Source organism: Pan troglodytes, chromosome 6, assembly GCF_028858775.2.
Source record: "Pan troglodytes isolate AG18354 chromosome 6, NHGRI_mPanTro3-v2.0_pri, whole genome shotgun sequence".
In the NCBI taxonomy this organism is placed as follows: domain Eukaryota; kingdom Metazoa; phylum Chordata; class Mammalia; order Primates; family Hominidae; genus Pan; species Pan troglodytes.
In genome coordinates, this window is record NC_072404.2 from 123,075,092 (window position 1) to 123,096,242 (window position 21,151).

Genomic DNA, 21,151 nt, shown 5'->3' on the forward strand with positions numbered 1-21,151 from the left:
TCTACCTCAGCATCCTAAATGATTGCCCAAGGGCCTGAGAAGGTTTGCAGGCTCCCAAAGTTCTCAATTTGCTTCTAGGACACGTCTCAGAAACGCTCCTTAGAAGATGCTGTCTCTCATGCTGTATATGCCTCAGTGTCTATTTTTTCTTGTGTGGATGTGGTTGGAAAAGAAGGGTTTTACAGAGAGAGATTAGCTTATAAACTTTTAAGTTAAAAATCAGCACAACCCTGTAAGCCAAGGAATAACTGGTGGCACATTTTAGCTGCTAGTTTGGTATCTAGGCTTTTAGCCAACAAAAAGCAGTATCCTCCACAGTATTTAATTTCCAGTAATTATCATGCTGATCCAGAGAGCACAATGCTGAAAGTACACTAAACAGATACTCTTTCTTCAGGAATTGTATTTAGCATGTCTCTAGTCACACATGAAGAATCACGGAATTTATCTGATTGCATCAGGAACAAGAAATCAATAGTCTGGTTGACAGGAAGGACTTATTTCTGGTCCTCCAGTCTCCTATTTCTATAAAAAATGACTAAGTCACAAAGAAGTGCCAGGCACTGGAAGACCCAGGGGTTAAAGACAGAGGCTCTGCTGCCCTTTACCTCCAGGCCTTTTCTCACTTCTCTTAAGAAGTTTAGTTAACAATAAAAATCAGGATAATACTGATGACCTTTCAGGGTTATGGCAGGGCTTAAATAAGATTTCACATGCATGAAAGTTCTATGCTTATCCTATAACGTGTTGTGCACGTGCAAGTATGATGCTCATTATTTCTCTCAGCCATCAGAAGAGAGGCACAGTTCTCCCCTCCCCTGCCGATTCCACACAAACACCAGCTGTTCATTTCAGAGTTAGCTACAGGAAAATGTCATCTGCAATAAAGACAGAGTCCAAAACAGCAGAATGATGGGCTCTTTAGTAGCTGTTGTTTTTAACTTTTTATTCCAAAATACGGCTGTTCCAAAAAATCTTGACCTTGATATTTTTTCTTCTAGTCCTTCTTGGAATGGCCTTGGAAGCATCCCTAGCACAGATATCTACAAAAGTACCAAGAATTACAAAAACGTAAGTACCTTTGTGAGACATTTGCTGGACTTGGGTTTACTAGCCTGAAGTTTCAGCAGCTCCATTTTACGTACAAGGTAGCCAAAGGGAGAAATGCCTATTGGGAAAGTCTGTTAGTCCACAGGGAGTGTCATGAAAACTTTTGATCCAGTGCACCTTCTGACACCCATGGCTTATATGAATTTTGTCTATGCTAGCTGAATGTCTTTTTTTTTTTTCTTTTTAGATGGAGTCTCACTCTTCACCCAGGCTGGAGTGCAGAGGCAGGATCTCAGCTCACTGCAACCTCTGCCTCCTGGGTTCAAGTGATTCTCTTGTCTCAGCCTCCCGAGTGGCTGGGATTACAGGCAGGTGCCACCACGCCTGGCTAATTTTTGTATTTTTAGTAGAGATGGGGTTGCACCATGTTGCCCAGGCTGGTCTCAAACTCCTGAGCTCAAGTGATTTGCCCGTCTTGGCCTCCCAAAGAGTTGGGATTACAGGCGTGAGCCACCGCACCTGGCCAGCTGAGTGTCATTTTAATATAAAACTGTTGTAAGAGGAATTTTAAAATAATAGGCAATTTCTAGATGTTCATCCAAAATTTTATTTATCTGGTATATAATTCTTATCTTCTGTAATATTTTCTTTATTCAGTTCTAACAAGAGATTATCAAGTTCTCTATGACCAAGACCTTATTATTTGACACTTTGCTTTATCCTTGGAATTAGAAGAAATAAAATATGACACAGGAAATGAAAAACAAAGAAATTAAACATCCCATTGATGGACTTGTGTCACCTGCAAATAAAATTGCTTAGTGGTGACTAGGGGAAACAAAGATAAAAAAGCAGAGAAAGTAAATTAAGAAAATACAAATTTAGCAAATAATAATAATAATAATGTCAACCCTAGGAAGTTGTAGTCTAATTTTACCTTAACATTAAAAAAAGTTGGACCTTGAAACTGGGATTTCAGTAGCTGCTACTTAATTTATTTCCGTGATCTTTCTGTTATGTTGAGCCAAGTGCCATTAAGAGCTAAAATGATTTAGAGATTTTTTTGGCTTTGGGGAGGGAGCTCTAAGCTGAGTTAGGGAATTCTGACTTCTAGGCTCCATCTTGGTGAGACTTTGCCCAAGTCATTCAGCCTCTCAGGACCTCAGTTTTCTCATTTGAAGCAGCTAGACTAAAATTGCTGATTCCTGAAGACTAGAAAAGTCTATGATTCTGTGATTCCTGGGTTCTATTTTGGGTGTGGCCATTGTATGTCAGGGTGAGAACAGATGATATCATAGACCTCAGTTCTGCAAATCCCATTGATTTTGCTTTTTTTCTTTGCTACTTTTAAAGAATGTTAGCAAAATCAGGAGGGTCAGTGGTATGAACTTCAGGCAAATCATGGCACTGTTCTAAGCCTCAGTTTCTTTTCTGGAAATCAGAGGGTTGAATAAATTGCTTTCTAAGGCCCTTTCTAACTTTGACCTTCTATGAGACTGTAGAGGTCCAAGAGTTTTTGTAACCTGTTGCCTCCCTATTCAAGAAAAGTTGTAGAGGCCGGGCACGGTGGTTCACACCTGTAATCCCAGCACTTTGGGAGGCTGAGGCGGGTGAATCACTTGAGGTCAGGAGTTTGAGACCAACCTGGCCAATGTGGCGAAACTCTGTCTCTACTAAAAATGGAAAAATTAGCTGGGTGTGGTGGCAGCACCTGTAATCCCAACTACTTGGGAGGCTGAGGCAGGAGAATCCCTTGAACCCAGGAGGTGGAGGTTGCAGTGAGCCGACATTGTGCCACTGTACTCTAGCCTGCGCAACAGAGTGAAACTCCATCTCAAAAAAAAAAAAAAAGAAAAGAAAGAAAAGTTGAGTGCTGCTACCCAGCTCCTCTGAGCAACTGTGACTTGACTTCTTGCTAAGTAGCCAGAAATGTAATTAAATACTTGAGGCTTGAAATTATTTAACCCCAGACAATTTCTTTTAATGCCAGATTGAAGAACCTCAAGGAGTGAAGATTCTTAGATTTTCCAGTCCTATTTTCTATGGCAATGTCGATGGTTTTAAAAAATGTATCAAGTCCACAGTAAGTATTTTATCCCTAGAAATTTGTTTTCTAACCTCTTTTGAGACTTCATTCATTCTACAAGTATTTACTGGGCTCCAATCAGGAATAGGCCCTAGACCCTCTTCCCTTTGTGTAGGGCAATGAGAATTAAAATATAACATCCTTGCCTTCAAATAATTTACAGTCTATTTGGGGATTAAAAAAACACATATGTTAAAACCCAGGTAGCAATAACTATGCCAGACAAAAACATTAGAGATGTTTCTAGGCAGAATTTGAGTAAGTTTCAAATAAGTAGTATAGACAGTTGAGAGTTCATAGAAGGAAGAGATCCAGGTTAGTTGGACTAACAGGCTTTGTGCGGCAGTTGGCTGAAGGAAAAAAGTCATGTCAAGTGTTTGAGAACTATGTGAGCTGAGAGACAGTGGAAACATGTATTGGAGGTAGGGTTGCCCAGTTGCAGCAAAAAGTAAAATATACTAGTGGAATAAATAAGTAGAAAATTCTGGTACTGAATGCCATGCCATGCTTTGAACTTGGAGTTTGCCTCTAAATCAGTGTTTTTCTAAGTGAGTTCCAGGGCAAACTGATTCAGAGGAATGTTCACAGATTTTGCAATAACAAAAGGGCTCTGTGATACCAAGGGAATTTGGAAAACCCAGACTTAAACTAAAGAGGGTATTCTGGGGGGTGTGTGTGTGTGTGTGTCTTTGTGTGTGTGTGTGTGTTTCTGTTTTGTCTTTTACTGTCTTGGAGCCTTTGATATGCTACTGTCTTCTCAGAGCTTCTGGGTAGGAGCAGGGTAGCCTGGGAGTAGAGAGAGATCTACTCCATCAGACCTTACAATTTCTTTTTTGGCAGGATAGCTCAAGGAATTATACCCTTTGAGAAACAGCCTTTCCAGATAACAGTTGCCATTAATAAGCTTTAGGTGCCAGGCATTTTAAGTAATTTGACATTTATTTCCAAAGGTTGGATTTGATGCCATTAGAGTATATAATAAGAGGCTGAAAGCGCTGAGGAAAATACAGAAACTAATAAAAAGTGGACAATTAAGAGCAACAAAGGTGAGATGACATCTTTCTTTTCCCCCTTAAATTATTTCCTTTCCCTGATGAGAGCAGTTAGAGGGTCTAAAATTAAATCTACCCTCTTTAGTATCCAGATGTGAATGAACAAATGACATATACATATCAAAGAACAACTGAGCTATTCTTATAGGCAAGAGGGAGTGGAAGGGAATGAAATAAAATCAGCAGCGCTGCCTGGAAACACAGGATGTGATTTTTTTCCCCACCATGAACAGTGTCTGCATTATTTTCTATACTTTATTTTTACTGAAAGGAACAAAATAAGTGCAAATTCAATGCCAGAAAACTACCCACCATAGAAGGCAGTCTAAGTCCATAAACTTTTGGAGCTATTAACTTTTACTCAGACTCTCTGGCCAGTGTATTTCTTGGCAAAGTTCCACAATCTTCCAGAAAACAAAAGTTTCCTGGCTCCTCTGTTCTCCCAGTTTTCTTCCTAGACAACATCAAAGTTTGGGCTGAGGTGAAACCCATCCTTAAAAATTCATCTCCTTGATGTCTTGCTTACCAAGGAACAGTGTGTAGGTCTTTTGGATAATTTGATATGAATGGTTGAAAGATTTCAAATCTTTGACAATTAAGTTGACAGTGTTTTCTTCGTTTAGAATGGCATCATAAGTGATGCTGGTTCAACAAATAATGCTTTTGAGCCTGATGAGGATATTGAAGATCCGGAGGAACTTGATATCCCAACCAAGGAAATAGAGATTCAAGTGGATTGGAACTCTGAGCTTCCAGTCAAAGTGAACGTTCCCAAAGTGCCAATCCATAGCCTTGTGCTTGACTGTGGAGCTATATCTTTCCTGGACGTTGTTGGAGTGAGGTCACTGCGGGTGGTAAGGTTCTGGTTTTCTGAATTATACATTTGGAGCTTTAGCAATAGTAAAATGATGTGGGTTGTCCAGTATTGCAACAGGGCAAATACATGGGCTTTGTAATTTTTCTAGGTGAATGCTTTTGTAAAAAAGTGTAATATTTTAAAGCATAGGCTCTGGAGCCAGACTACCTGGGGGAGATACTGGCTTCACCACTTACTAGCAGTACGACCCTGGGCAAGTTGCTTAATCTGTCTATATCTCAGTTTCTTCATCTGTAATATGGAGGTAATGATGGTATCTACCTTCACAGGTTGTTACAAGGATTAAATAAGCTAATAGATATAAGGTGTTTAGAAGAGTGTCTGGTTCAGGCTGGGTATGGTGGCTCACGCCTGTAATCCCAGCACTTCGGGAGGCTGAGGCAGGTGGATCATGAGGTCAGGAGTTCAAGACCAGCCTGGCCAATATGGTGAAACCCCGTCTCTACCAAAAATACAAAAATTAGCTGGGCATGGTGGCGCACACCTGTAGTCCCAGCTCCTAGGAGGCTGTGGCAGGAGAATCGCTTGAACCCGGGAGGTGGAGGTTGCAGCTGAGATTGTGCCACTGTACTCCAGCCTGGGTGACAGAGTGAGACTTCATCTCAAAAAAAAAAAAAAAAAAAAGAATATCTGGTTCAAAGATACTCCCCAGCAAATTAATTCACATTTATTATGTTTTATCTTTCTGAGAATGTATAACACGTGGTATATGAAAACAAAAAAATGGGCAGAAGTTTATTAAGTATTACATTTCTATTTGTTATGTTAACAGCAACAGGATAAGGAATACCAGGTGTATGTTAGGACTGGAAAAGCCAGGCATTATTAAGCGGTTAGAGTAGGAAGCAGGTCAGACATCTGGAAAGTCAAAGCAAGAGTTGAGGAGTATGCAGGATAGAAACATTAATGATATCAGAAACCAGTTATGCAAGCTGAAGTTCATTAATTCTGTCAACAAATAGATGTGAAATGCCTAATGTGTACTAAGCACTCTGCCAGGCACAAGAGACTAGTGATGAAGTAGACACAGTTTCTACCTACGTGGGACTTAGCAATCTGGAGGAGAGGGCAAACATTAAGTCATCTTATAAATAACAACTGTAGTAAGTGCTCCAAAGAAGATGAATAGGACATCACCTGAAGCATCAAGTTTAGTGAAGCTTCAGGTAGGTATCAAAAGGGTCAGGCAGAAAAGTAAGCAGGTCAAGACACCAACAATCAGATGTAATAATATAAAGCTGACTCCTAACTGAGGTTCCACTTAGCTAAGGCTTCTTTGCTACCTCTATAAGGGGAGGAAATGATTCCAGGATGTGGGTACTAGGTAGGTAGGGTAGAGAAGTGATTGTGCTTGGCAAAAGAGTATGAGAATATGCTGACAGGTTCTGTTCTAGTTCTCTTAGCAGATTTTGTTATTAGCTCATTTGAAAACACTCTTGTTCTTTGTTGTACATTTCACTCTAAGCATTGGCTGAGATCCATTGTAGACTATATTGGCCAGAGAGTTCAATGAATTACTTTTGGGGACAGTCTTAACATATTTAATGCCAGAATACTTCCCACACAATGAATATTTACTTTCAAATATTATAATGACAGTTATGATAGCTAAAGAAGACTCCAAACTTTATACTTGAACAGAGGTCTTGATTTGTTTTCCTCCATAATTCTCAAATTCTCTTTTATTATTGACCATGGGTCTTGTGTCTTGACTTTTTAAAATTAAATGTTTATTTTGACATAATTATAAATTCACATGTAGTTGTAAGGAATAATATTTAGATCCTATATACCCCTTACCCAGTTTCTCCCAATGAGTAACATCTTGTAAAACTGTAGCATAAAATCACAGTAGGACACTGACATTCAAAATAGAGGCCTTGACTTTTAGGTCAATAGTAACATTTTGAACCCGATGAGCATAGCCACACCCATATCTCTTCTCCAATCAGCAGGGCCTATATTAAGAAGCCTCCTGTACTCTTTTCTTTCCACAAATGCTTATTTAGCACCTCCACGCTTTCAAGTGCTGTGCTATTGAGCGCTGGATGTTGCCATCTCTTGAGATATAATCCTAATTATACCATTACTGTAGGTTGAAAACCTCCATGGTTTTGCAATAATAACCTTTCCTTAAAGTCCTGATTAACCGTGAAAGTAATAATGTTTCTCCTGAGCAAGTAACTGAATGCTACTGAATTATGGGCAGATAAGGTTATTAATTGTTACAAACTCTCCTTTTTTATTTTTAGATTGTCAAAGAATTCCAAAGAATTGATGTGAATGTGTATTTTGCATCACTTCAAGGTAAATACATATATCTACATATCTACCTGTAAGACTTTCCCATAAGCCCTTTCTCCTACCTGGGACTGTGGTCACATTATGTCTGAAGGCCTTTTTTTTTTTTTCTTTTAAAGATCTCAATTGTCATTATTTGCAGTTCTAGAATCTGGCACTGCTTCATTCCATAAAACAGAATAAGTGTTCCAAGGAACTAAGCGGGAGTTCGGTATTATAGACAGAAAAGGCCAAAGACAGCAAAAGCAAGCAACAAAGAGTATATTAGTGCATTCAAAGTTACTTTCTTGTAAGTCAGAGACAGTGAGACAGAACAATAGGAAAATAATGGATTAGTTAACATGAGGTCATGTCAGGATACTTTTTTGTATAAGGATTATTGCAGAGGAAGCTTTATTATTATGCCAACTGGAAATTTAAACTGTCCTGTTTTAGGAAATTTGCTATTACCTCTCTCTCCTGATTTCTTCAAGTATCAGATAACAATTTAGTTTAGGTTTGATAACTTGAAACTTTAGCATGAGTGACTCCATTTTGATTTTTAGTCTTGTCTGTTGTGGTCTAGTGCAGGAGCTTAGTCTAAAACAATGGCCTTTTATTTTTATTTTTTATTTTACTATGTGCCTGTGCCTTGCATGACCCCAGGATGGGCACAGCTGCTTGGCCCTTGAGCCACCGAAGGCTGCTCTACTCCTTCGTTCTGGCTACTAAAAGCTGCAAAGCTCTGGGAGGGCAAAGCTCAAGAGGACTAAAACAATGGCCTTTACCATTTTTATTTGATGATTTTCCCCGTTTTGATCAGGCTCTCACCTAGGTAAGAGTGAACAAAATGTAGGAGATCAGCGCTACTCTGTTACCATCATTTTGGGTTTCTGGTCTCAGGAGGTCATGTGTAGCTTATGGTGCCCTCCTCATTATCATGTATTTCTCTGAGTTTTTGTTGTTTCAGAGAGAGACCATTCGATGTCTGACAGGTGGCTTTTTGGAAACATTTAAAACTTTGAGAGGGTATAATGTACCAGGAAGACTGCTATTATGACTATCAGGAAGATAATACCAAGGGTTTATAGTATGCTCCTTAGCCAGGATTCCCATGAACCAAACCAACTAAAATTGAATAGCCTGACAAGGAGACTACCTGTTTTAACCAAGAAGTCTTCTCTGTAGTACCTGATGTATTTATATATGTGCAACAAGAAGTGTCACCCAACTGCACAGATGCTTCCTTGTTGAGTTAGCAGGTAATCTAGCATTCCATGACTGATTTAAATTAAAGCAGAAAGTGTAAGTTACCCAAAGAAGCTACTCATTGTGAAGTTTTAACTACAGCACTATCCTGCCAAGTGAAAGAGGTAGGCACAAGTAAGGGAAAATTAAAAGGGATAAGAATCTTCTGATAGGGAGTCTTGTTCTGACAGTCTTGGAGCTGTCTACAGCATGAAGTTGACAACTTCTTGTTTTGGTTTGTAGTTTTATTGTCTCTAGTTGTGGCATCCAGCATTCTGGCGAACTCTCTATGTGGCCCACAGTTTAAGCATGAGATTCATCTCTTGAAATTTACACTGAGTTGCTCAGCTTCAGCTTACAGAGCTTCAGGAACTGAGTAGTTCTTGGTCTTCATTGGAGTGTTGTAGCCAGATATTAGTGAAAGCTAAAAGAATTAAGAATCCAGCTCAGTCTACAGGTAGATAATAAAAACTCATAAATATTGAACAGGGCTACAGTCTAAGAACAGTTTTACTATGCTTTTCTTTTGAACCATATGTTTTTCTTTCTATAGTCACCTCCATTTCTATCAAAGATGATCATGGTAGACCAATTTGTTTACAAAATAAGTTTAGTCTCAAACTTGGCCTGATTGATTATTTACACAGTACAGCAAGAATAACTACATAGGTGACTCCTTTCAAATTTGCTTTGCCAAGCCAGGCGAGGTGTTGCTTGCCTGTGATCCCAGCTACTTGGGAGGCTGAGGTGAGAGGATTGCTTGAGCCCAGGAATTCAAGGCTGCAGTGCGCTATGATTGTGCCTGTGAATAGCCACTGCACTATAGCCTGGACAACACAGTGAGACCATGTCTCCAAAAAATAATTGCTTTGCTAAAAATTTTGACAAGGAATCTCAGATTGGACTTTTTAAAACGTCTTGATGCTATGAAGTCAAACCAAGGCAGACATTAGGCTTTGCCTGATGTATCTAATATCTTGAAGTTACTGGGCCTCCCAGGAAGGAACGACTTTTTATTCACTCATTGTAAGGCTAGCAGCCCTTGAAGCCAGGAATTCTGTGCACATTTTCAAATATGATATTCTATTCAAAGCCTTGATAATATAACCAATGTTTTCCAATTGTATTCTATTTAAAAGAACAGATTCTTATTGAACTTTCATGTAAATAATCATATTGCCATAAAAATAAGAATACTCACGAAGAGTTTCCAAATTCTGGAAGGATCAGGTAGAGAGGAAAAGCAAATGTTTCAATATTTGTTTATGAAAGTATGCTTAACAAGGCTGGGTGCGGTGGCTCACATCTGTAATCCCAGCACTTTGGGAAGCCAAGGCGGACAATTGCTTTGAGCTCAGAGTTTGAGACCAGCCTGGCAACATGGCAAAACGCCGTTACTACAAAAAATACAAAAAATTAGCTGGGCATGGAGGCTGAGGCTGAGAATCACTTGATCTGGGGAAGTGGAGGTAGCAGTGAGCCCAGATGGTGCCACTGCACTCCAACCTGGGTGACAGAGTGAGACCCTGTCTCAAAAAATAAAAAAAAGTATGCTTAACCAAGTGGCTGTAAACTGCAGATAGCTTTAAAGAAAAATTTTCTTTAGATCTGGAAAACAAATATTAAAAGAACCAGCAATGTTTCAAATAAAAAAGCCATAAAACCTGTAATTCTTCTCCATCAGTTCATTCAGTCTCGTGTAATTAATTCTTGCTCTGTTTGATCTTGGCTGGCAGTTTAATTCCATCGAATGGTATGAATTCAAAGTTATTAGAAACCTGTATTTGTCAGAGTTCTTTTCATTCTTCCCATATAACTCTTTGAAGTCACAGCACTTTAGAATTATAATGGCTTACAAAGAGCTTTCAGAAAAAGTATCAGAACAAAACAATTAACTGTGGACAACAAGACTTAAAGTGGCTATATTTAAAGATCTGATGTGAGTTACCCAATTGACAAGGATATTTGGATATTTCTGTGGCACGCAACAATTTAAAATAACCAAAATTATGACTGGTAGCATTTATACCAAGACCTATCACATTTCTAGGAATGTTATATAATTTTGGAACATATTAATAACATATCTATAAAAATATAGCACAAAGAAAGTTAAACATCATTTCTTATTTTAACAGTGCTTCCCATATAATTTAACCTATCAGATAAGGCCATTTGGTTTAACATCTCTCTTTTACAGATTCTTTAAGAAATTCCAGGGTCCTCTGGAACATCCCAAAGTTAGTTCAAGGTCAAAAAGACTTAATTTTGATTTTTGAGAAGTTTGTCAAATACCAAAGGTTTAAAACATTTGATCAAAATAGGATCATAGGTCATTATGAAATAAAACCAAAGTGAAAAAAGAGTTCAAAGGCAAAAAGCACAAGAAGAGTTATATTGATGAAACATGAAATCTCTGTTTTCTAGGCCAGTTACCTGGAAGAGAAAATCCTCTCACAATTTTCTATTAAGAGTAAACCAATCCTCTGAGAAAACTCTATTGTTCCAACACATAGGCCCACACTTTAGCCTTCCATCAGTGTACTTTAATATTAATGCTCAATTTTTAGAAAAACTTATAAATAATTCCCTTCTACTTTTAGCCAACTCAATCACATAAAATTTTTCATGATATTTATCTTCTACAAACCTTCTACAACTTGCTTAAACCTTCATTTTGTCCTATACTTCCTTTTTTAAAATTGGCATTGTACCTTAGGACAAAGATTTACTTTTCTTTTCTCCTTATCATTTTGACCATATAAGGTTATCTCCTATACAAAAGAAAAAATTACTCTCTTTTCAATTTTCTTTATCTCTTCATACTTGTAAATTTCTTCCCACATCTTTCCTACCTAGTGGTTCCTTCCTGCCTTGTTTTGATTTCCTTCATAAGTCCATATTTAGAAACAACCTTTAAATAACCTCTGATTGCCAAGCTAGAGTTAAGATTTAAATAAATAAATAGGCTGGTCATGGCGGCTCACATCTGTAATCCCAGCACTTTGGGAGGCAAAGGTCAGAGGATCACTTCAGGCCAGGAGTTTGAGACCAGCCTGAGCAACACGGTGAGACCCCGTCTCTATTATTTTTTTTTTAAAAACAAAAAGCATAAAAACTCTGAGAACATTTTGAACCCAGAAAGATATTACTTCCAATTTGTGCCACAGAGCTGGTAATGTATGGAAATGTGTATCTTGACAGTGGGTGGGGGTGGGGTGGATATTGACAATGGGGGGATATTGTTATGAGGAGGGCAAAGCTGGAGATTACTTAGATTCCTTAGAACAGGAGGACTCTCAAGGGTGTGAGTCTCTGTGTGTTTCTTTATGAATGTATGTGTGTAGGAAAGTGCTAAGGCTTAGGTTGAATTCTTTAGCAGCAGAGCCCAAGATGGGGATTCTTGCACAAGCGATTTATTGAGAGTACACCTGAGGAAATTTATGAAGCAGTGAGGGGAGCAGGATAGGGAAGGGGAAGAAGCTGATCAAAGACATGGTTTCTGAAGCCCAGCGTAGATCCCTGATTTCACAGGGAGCACCACCACAGGAAGAGTACCAGAAGGTTATGCCTCCTTGAGGCAAGGGGACCTGCTTTCTCCCCCAGTAATGAGTCAGTCAGTGGCTGCAGGCCAGCCATGTGTGGGGATGAAACCTCCCAGTTCTCTTTATTTACTTATTTATTTGAGACAGGGTCTTGCTCTGTCACCCAGGCTGGAGTGCAGTGGTGCAACTGTGGCTCACTGCAGCCTCAAACTCCTGGGCTCAAGTGATCCTCCCATCTCAACCTCCTGAGTAGCTGAGACTATAGGTGCACACAACCACACCTGGCTAATTTTTGTATTTTTTTGTAGAGATGGGGTTTCACCATATTGCCCAGAACTCCTGGGTTCAAAGTGATCTGCCCTCCTCGGCCTCTCAAAGTGCTGGAATTACAGACCCAGTCCTCTTTAGATGACACAGCTCCCAACGGGCAAGGGAAAGTCTCCAGAGAAGGGCACAGCTGTGAAACATTAGCAGCCTGGCCCACAGCAGCAGGAGGATGGACACACTGGCTTGGCCAAAGGGACGTGATCGTCCACAGGGTTGACTATGACCAGTTATGGGATAACCATTCTATATGCTACTGGAAAAGAAACTGTCATTTCAAATCTGGGTCACATTTTGGATAAGAGAAAAATAAATAAATAAAAGGAGGAGCTACAAAAACTTAGTATAGGTTGATGCTTTAAAATTTCTTTTCTTAGCTGGGCATGGTAGGGTGTGCCTGTAGTCCTAGCTAATTGGGAGTGTGAGGTGGGGGGATCACTTGAGCTTGGGACGTGGAGGTTGCAGTGAGCAATGATGCCACTGCACTCCAGCCTGGGCAATAGAATGAGACTCTGTCTCAAAATCAAACAAACAAAAATTTCTTTTCCTAGGAACTAACAAAACATTGTGTCTTTCTTTTGAAGATTATGTGATAGAAAAGCTGGAGCAATGCGGGTTCTTTGACGACAACATTAGAAAGGACACATTCTTTTTGACGGTCCATGATGCTATACTCTATCTACAGAACCAGGTGAAATCTCAAAAGGGTCAAGATTCCATTTTAGAAACGGTAAATATTCAACCTTTCTACAGATGTATCATTTCTAAACTATCATGATTTCTATAAATGGCAAACATTACACAAGTCTAGTCTAGCTGTTGAATTTTAAGCTATGTATATAACTTCTTGGAGCCTCAGTTTTTTTCATCAGTAAGATGGAAGTAAAAACATTAACCTTGCTAGGTAGATATGAAGACTAAATAAGATAGTTTATAGGAAATTACCTGGTAGTACCCAGTACTGAATAGTTCTACAATGTGTAGGTTTATTAATAAAAGTGGGCATTAGCTATAATGCCTTTTAAGAGTATTGAATCTTGGATCTTTTGTGATCTGGGATTTGTGTACATAAATTCCACTTAAATTCTCAGCAATCTGGAAAACCTTGAATTATAAATGTCTTTAAACAGGATCCACCAGGCCATAAGTGATCTTTGAAAAAGAAATTTAAAAATCAAGCCACAAATAAGCCCAGGGTTAATTTTTCCCTACAAAATAGAATAGGCCCTGATGGGAGGCCTCATGGCACAACAGTAGCGCATCTGGCTCCAGAATAGGTCCTGATTTCCCATGGGTATTATTTTGTTAATTTTTCTGTCAAATACCCAGAAGAGGTGAGCATTCTGGTCTGGTTCATTGGGCTTGGCCTAATGGTGATCCTGGTGGTACAAGAATCTCATTTCTCATAGTGAATTTAGGAAACTAAAGCAAATACCTATCAAGATATAATAACAGTAATGATTCCAGTGACATCGTGGATATTTTAAATTGCTTCCCATTTTGCTAAAAATAGAACAAGTAGATCCTTATTGTAGATTGGCAGTTGATTGAAGAAAACTAACTTAGGAAATGATATTATATTATTCTTTTTAGGCACTGGTAGTGGAGAGATTGTTCTATTTAATGTTCCTTGGTAAAATACTAGTCCTAACTACCAAGCTGTGGATCTTAAATATAAAAAAGGAAAAAAAAAAAGAGTAAAGCTACAAATCTAAAGAAAAAAAAAACTGTTTATCATTGAAAATTCATAAACCTTTTTCTATCCAACTTAAAATTCTCTAACCCATAGGTGATAAGAAAGTTGGATCATATGAAGTATCCTTTAAGAGACCCACATTAAAAGTAAAACAGAACCAAGGTATCAAGTTCTTTCCCAACATGAAAACAGTTATTTTATTTGTTTATACCCATGCTTACTAAGATTTTAGGCTATGAATGTCATAAAAACCACTCACCAAGAGTGTATCTACTAGGTTAGACTCAGTCTTGTTTGCAATCAGAGAGGTATTGTGAGTGGCTGGGATGGATTTTTTTGGACCTTAAACAAATAGACTAAGCATAATGGAATGCTTGTATTACATACTTACTGGTCCACTAAAAGTGGGTTGGACATTCCTGGTGGCCTGTGAGATCAAGAGGCTTATATTTCTGTGTCTTCTCAGAGTCTAGCACAAAGCTTTCTATGTGATAAGTAGGTGAATGATGATAAACTCCTTCAAGAGGGAGTCCCTCTGTATCAAAGATATTGTGACTGCAATGACACAACCTTCTTCCTATCCCTTTATTTTACCATCACAGGACTATCTCAGGACACAACTTGTAGTTAGACTTATCCTCTACCTTTCCCATTATGTCATACCATTTGCACAGGGACTTAACCCTCTAATTCGTTCTCATACTAGCTAAGAGAATTGGGCTATTTGAGTTGAAAAGTAGCTAAGTAGCATTTCAAAATGTTATTTTAGCCTGGATATATATTTGGAGTTGCTTTGAAAATGTCCTTTTCCATGCAAAACACAAAGCCAAAATTGTCGTTGGTTTCCTCTGTGTAGAAGATTAAATTACATGCCACCTCTAAAAAGTAGAGCTTTTCTGAATAACCAACTTGGTCCATAGACATTGGTTTCCATCTCCAATAGAATTAATTTCCACCCAATTCCATTTGTGGCTGTTTTTTGTCATCAGTGACAAGTGCTTCACTGTGCATTCATTGCACACTCAACGCTGTGTTAAGTGCTCTTAGCTTAGCCATTGAGAGATGCACTATTGACTGCTGAATCATTTAGGCAGAGGGGGTGACTTGTTAAGAGGCATACACTCAAGAGGTTGGGGAAGAGAGCTGAAAAGGAGTTTAGACAATGGAGAACTATACCAGTTCACCTTTCAATGTGCAAAACAATGATATACAAAAAATTTTAGTTGGGAAATATAAAAGAACAATACAGCTGAAGAGGATTCTGAAGTATGTAAAGATAGATGAGAAGCACCAGGAAAGCTTCAAATCATTTTCAGTGGAGCATCAGGTGGGTTGATGCTATTCTATTTCTACCCTGTGTTCTCTTTTTCAAGATCACTCTCATTCAGGATTGTAAAGATACCCTTGAATTAATAGAAACAGAGCTGACGGAAGAAGAACTTGATGTCCAGGACGAGGTATGATCATTTTCTTCTGAAGAAAATATTTGAATTACATTTTGAATAATTAGAGTAATACAAATAGTGAATATATCTGATTAAGAACTGTCAGGGAACATAATTCCCCCAAATGCAGAAAAGATGGCTTCATAGCAGGGAAAAAGAGAAAATAAGAATTCTCCCTTGAAGACATTAAGTACTTGGGGATCTTTTGTCCCAGGCATTTGGGGATGATCAGCAACTGGCAAGAGCCAACACACTGCTCCTGATTTGATACCTACACCTCTGCATACTGCTCTTCTAGAGATGTAAGGCCATGGGGTAGGAAAAAAATGAATAGAGGAAACTTCTAAGCTAGGAACTTTATAAGCCTCAGGAATAGTATGTGAGGAACAGAAACCCTATGACCTTCCTTCATATGACTGATAAAGGCTTTAAAAACACACTCTCCCCACCCTAGACTGATTCTGTGTATTTCAGATGCTCTTGTGACATCAGACTATTCCTAGGAAACTTGTCTGAACTTGTAGCATCTGAGTAAATTTTGCAGCTTCGCCACTGGATAAGAGGTGAACACTGAAGGAAGATCACAGGATTGTAAAAAGTTGAAAGATTTCTTAGAATCAAGTAGTCTAACATTCTAGCCCATGCAGAAATCCTTCCTACACCATCCTTGATGAATGTTCATTCAGCTTTTATGTGAACATTTCCAGACATTGGCCACTAGCGCCTTCTCAAGGGAGTTTGTTACATGGTTGGAAGTCTCTAAATGTTACTTGTGCTTACAGAACTCAATTTGGCCTTTCTGTAGTAACCACCTAGTGAACTGAGATCTGCCTTCCTTAGCAACACAGACCTTCCCACTGAACAGCCCTTCAAATATTTGAGAATAGTTCTCAGGTCTCCAGCAGACTCTCTTCCAGTTGAGACTCTTCTAGTTCCTTCTATTCCTTACAAACAAGCAGTCAATGCTTCTCTGGTCACGATGGGGACACAAAACCCTAAATGCGGCCAGGCCAGCATGGAGATTATTCAACCATGACCTACCTTGATCTCATCAAGATATTCCTATTACTACAGCTTAAAAATGTGTTTCCTTTCATAATAGCAACATCAGAATTTTAGCTTCTATTGAGCATGGGCCAACTAAAGACTGGGGCATTTTCATACAAGCTATGGTCTAGTAGAGTTCCCTACTTATATTTATTTAATTGAGTTTTGACCCTAATACAGAACTACACCTATTTCTGCTGGATTTCATCTTGTTGGTTCTTGTTTACTGACATAGTTTTGTATTATTATTATTATTATTATTATTTGTGACTGAGTCTTACTCTGTCACCTGGACTGGAGTGCAGTGGTACAATCTCAGCTCACTGCAACCCCTCCCTTCCGGGTTCAAGAGATTCTCACGTGTGCCTCAGCTTCCCAAGTAGTTGGGATTACAGGCGCTCGCCACCACGCCCAGATAATTTTTTTTTTTTGTATTCTTAGTAGAGACAGGGTTTTGCCATGTTGTCCAGGCTGGTCTTGAACTCCTGACCTCAAGTAATCCACCTGCCTTGCCCTCCCAGATTGCTGGGATTACAGGCATGAGCCACCACATTGGCCAGTTTTGTGTTTTGAATCTATCATCCAGGATATTGTCTACCCCAGTACCCGTTACCTGGTGTCATAATCAAATCTGATAAGCCTGCCTTCTCTGCCTTTTTCTAGGTCTTGAAAAAATGTTGCAAAGAAAACATTCAACCCCCTATAGTGAAATCAGGCAGTAAGGATGACAGGCAGAGATTTCTGTGGAGGAAATACATTGCTAGAGTGAAAATCACAGTACCTGCATCTTGGCCCACCAGCTTAGTGAGCCCAGGAAAGTCATTATCGACCTGAGAAGTCCTTTTAGCTCTAGTAGTTTATGACTCTATGGATATAGGGTGCCTTAGTTTGAGTAAAAACTCATATGTCAACATTAAAACTTAAGACTGCTATATTATAGGATATTTATTGGTTGCCACATAAAATAATCATTCAGGGAGGGTTTCTATAGATGGTAAAACAATATAGCACAATAGTTTCAAGGGCACGGACTTTAGAACAAGACAGACCGGGGTGCTAGTCCTCATTCTGCTACTTACTGGCTGTGCACCCCAGGGCAAATTACTTATCCTGTCTTCATATTAGTATCTTCATGTAAAGTAGTAATAATACCACAGAGTTGTGAAAATTAAAGGATAAATGTAAAGTAACAAGAGCAGTGCCTTGTACATAGTAAGTGCTCAATAAATAGTAATCATTGCTCTTAAATAAATCCAATTAAAGTGTGATGAATACAGGCCAGGCTCAGTGACTCAAGCCTGTAATCCCAGCACTTTGGGAGGCTGAGGCAGGGGGATCACTTGAGGTCAGGAGTTTGAGACCAGCCTGACTAACATGGTAACCCCCCGACCATCTCTACTGAAAAAAAAAAAAAAAAATTAGCTGGGTGTGGTGGCAGGCACCTGTAATCCCAGCTACTCGGGAGGCTGAGGCAGGAGAATTGCTTGAACCTGGGAGGCAGAGGTTGCAGTGAGCTGACATCGTGCCACAGCACTCCAGCCTGGGCAACAGTGAGTGAGATTCAGTCTCCAAAAAAAAAAAAAAAAGTATAATGAATACGAAATGAAGTTTTTACCCTATTTCTATTGTGATGATATACACCTAAGATGAGTAGCAGTAAGCAATCAATACTATAAAAACATATTTATAAAAAAGATAATGCAGATTTAAGGAGAATTCAGTTGTATCAACACTTTGTTTTCCCCTTGCTTCCACAGGCTATGCGTACACTTGCATCCTGAAAGTGGGCTCGGGAGGTCTCTATGAGCAAGGAATACAAGACAAAACTTCCTCACTGCATTGACTATTTCTTCAGACTCAAAACACTCATTCTTTTTTCTATTAAGCCATTGAAAGAGAAGCACTAAGACTGCTTCTAGGCTTTATTTATAAAATAAACACCTTATCCCTAACATGTGCAAAATGGCGAGAATTATTCAGACGATTTGGCAGCGTCCAGGATAAGCTGGTGTTATAATACGCTGCTGATCCACATCACAGATTTGCTAATAATGTTCACGTGGGCCCTGGCATATCTCTGTTCAGTTAGAGTGAGTGCTGACCCAACAGCCTCTGTGGTCAAGCGAGTCACGAATGATTAATCATAAAGAAAAATCAGTTTTTGACTGACCTGGATATCCATGAGCTGCACTGATCACCATGTAAGGTCACATTTAGTAAATGCTGAAATAAAATGATTAATGCATTTATCAATAAAAGCCTTTGAAAATAACTTTGGATAATAAGTTGGAGTTTTAAAAATGCAAATTTGCTTAGTATCTAATAATGAAGTGTTATTACATATAGCCGGAATTGAGGATCTCTTTGATCCTGGAAATGGTTTACCTAAAAGCTACAGAACCAGGCCAATATATTTTGAAATATTGATGCAGACAAATGAAATAATAAAGAGATTTTCATGGTTTATAAAAATCTTTTTTTGATATGATAATAATCATGATCACAACTGAGATAACAAATGACAGATTATTTTGTTTAAAAATGCAGTTTTAATTATCTTAGTCTATAGAAATGATCATTGCATGGAGGCATATATAGGTATGATCTGTGTAAAATCTGACATAACAGTGCTATTCTGAGTGAAAATTTTTTTGATGTGCTTACATAACCATGGTGATTAAAATGAGTTTATATTTTTTCTCAAAAATTTTAGCAGTGTGTAAAGTAAGTAATCTTTAACTGAACTCTGACCACTTAAAAAAAAATCTAAAAATTGAACTACCTATAGTAGTCTGTGTTTAAAGTGAATTTTTAAAGACAAAGCATTCTAAATGAACTCAATATAAAAACATTCATTTGGAATGTACATACTGAAAAATACAGTTTTTTTTGACCAAAAGTTTTTGTATCTTTTCTTTTTATTTATTTTTTTCCTAAGTGCCAACAATTTTCTAGATATTTTATACAACACAGGCTTTGATCTTGGGGACTTTTCCCATATATTTCACACTGGAGTGAATGAAGTTGTACTTCATTTCTAGAGAAAAGTTATACCCAGGTCCCCAATTGAGAATGTCTTGCTTGATTGAAAACTACATCATCCCTTGGTATACTCCAGGGATTGGTTCCAGGACCCCTGCATTTACCAAAATTTGTGCACACTCAAGTCCTGCAGTCACCCCTGCCTAAAGATAGAATGGCTTCTCTGTTTTTCTTGTGAAATACAACCAGAAACACTGTGTCTATTTCTGAAAGAATAGGATTAATGATCATACAAATGGGTTAATCCTGAATTCTGGTTGTAAATCTGGTTACAGCATAACTAGGATTATAATGCTGCCTCATTTTCACAGCACTACTTGCTTATATTGACAACAAATCATCTCGCTAAAGAGTGAATGTAGGCCAGGCGCGGTGGCTCACGCCTGTAATCCCAGCACTTTGGGAGGCCGAGGCGGGTGGATCACGAGGTCAGGTGATCGAGACCATCCTGGCTAACATGGTAAAACCCCGTCTCTACTAAAAATAGAAAAAAAGAAATTAGCCGAGCGTGGTGGCTGGCGGGCGCCTGTAGTCCCAGCTATTTGGGAGGCTAAGGCAGGAGAATGGCGTGAACCCGGGAGGCGGAGCTTGCAGTGAGCCGAGGTCGTGCCACTGCACTCCAGCCTGGGCGACAGAGCAAGACTCCGTCTCAAAAAAAAAAAAAAAAAAAAAAAAAAGACTGAATGTAATAGTCTTGCAGAAAATGAATGAATACCTTTGTTCAATAAAGGAAATATGCACTGCTCACTTTTTTGAAGGAAATGCCAAAGTTACGTTTTACAACAAGGCTAGAGTTTGTAAATTCTGGGTTCATTTGTGATGACATAAGTCAGCAGACTGTGGGAATACTGTCTCTTCTATGTATTTTGTGAATAGTAAGCATAATTTTAGTTTTGTATTATCAATGAAAATTTCACTTGAAATTAAAGCTGCCTTTTGTTATATTTTTAACCTATAGGATAAGATTCCAGTATTGTATATGAGTTTTAACAAATTAAAAAATCAAATCATGTACATTTGAAAATATTTGCACACATTTAAAAATAAATGTAAAGTTGTCTTTTAAACTACTCGGATGTGTCCTTTCTGAACAAAACTATTAAATATAATAAAGAATGTGCCAGGAGCGGTGGTGCATGCCCTTGTAGTCTCAGCTACTTGGAAGCCTGAGGTGGAAGGGTCCCTTGAGCCCAGGAGTTAGAGTCTCAGCCTGGGCAACACAGCAAGACCCTGTTTCTATAAATAAATAAATAAAATATAATAAAAATACTTCATTCTAAGTTTGTCATTGCTCTTATCAGTCATCATTATGAGGCATTCTTTATAGCACCACTTCTGTTTGTAATTCCTTTTTGTAGATTTATCAGTGCAATAAACAACATTACTCACAAATATCACAGTTAAACCTTGTGATTCTTATCCAAATATTTCCAGTTTATTTTGTGCAATGGTTATTATT

General features: G+C 38.5%; 1 protein-coding gene across 1 annotated transcript in view; it reads left to right on the top strand.

Moving 5' to 3' along the window:
- Nucleotides 1-20,759, top strand: part of SLC26A4 (solute carrier family 26 member 4) — a 58,485-nt gene extending 37,726 nt beyond the window's left edge. The window contains exons 14-21 of the mRNA XM_009453969.5: nucleotides 1,002-1,071; nucleotides 3,041-3,133; nucleotides 4,087-4,182; nucleotides 4,812-5,042; nucleotides 7,318-7,372; nucleotides 13,047-13,192; nucleotides 15,532-15,615; nucleotides 18,408-20,759. Of these exons, the coding sequence (XP_009452244.2) occupies nucleotides 1,002-1,071; nucleotides 3,041-3,133; nucleotides 4,087-4,182; nucleotides 4,812-5,042; nucleotides 7,318-7,372; nucleotides 13,047-13,192; nucleotides 15,532-15,615; nucleotides 18,408-18,431 (799 nt within the window). The 3' untranslated portion in view covers nucleotides 18,432-20,759. The remainder of the gene's footprint in view (nucleotides 1-1,001; nucleotides 1,072-3,040; nucleotides 3,134-4,086; nucleotides 4,183-4,811; nucleotides 5,043-7,317; nucleotides 7,373-13,046; nucleotides 13,193-15,531; nucleotides 15,616-18,407) is intronic.
- Nucleotides 20,760-21,151: the final 392 nt, after the last annotated feature.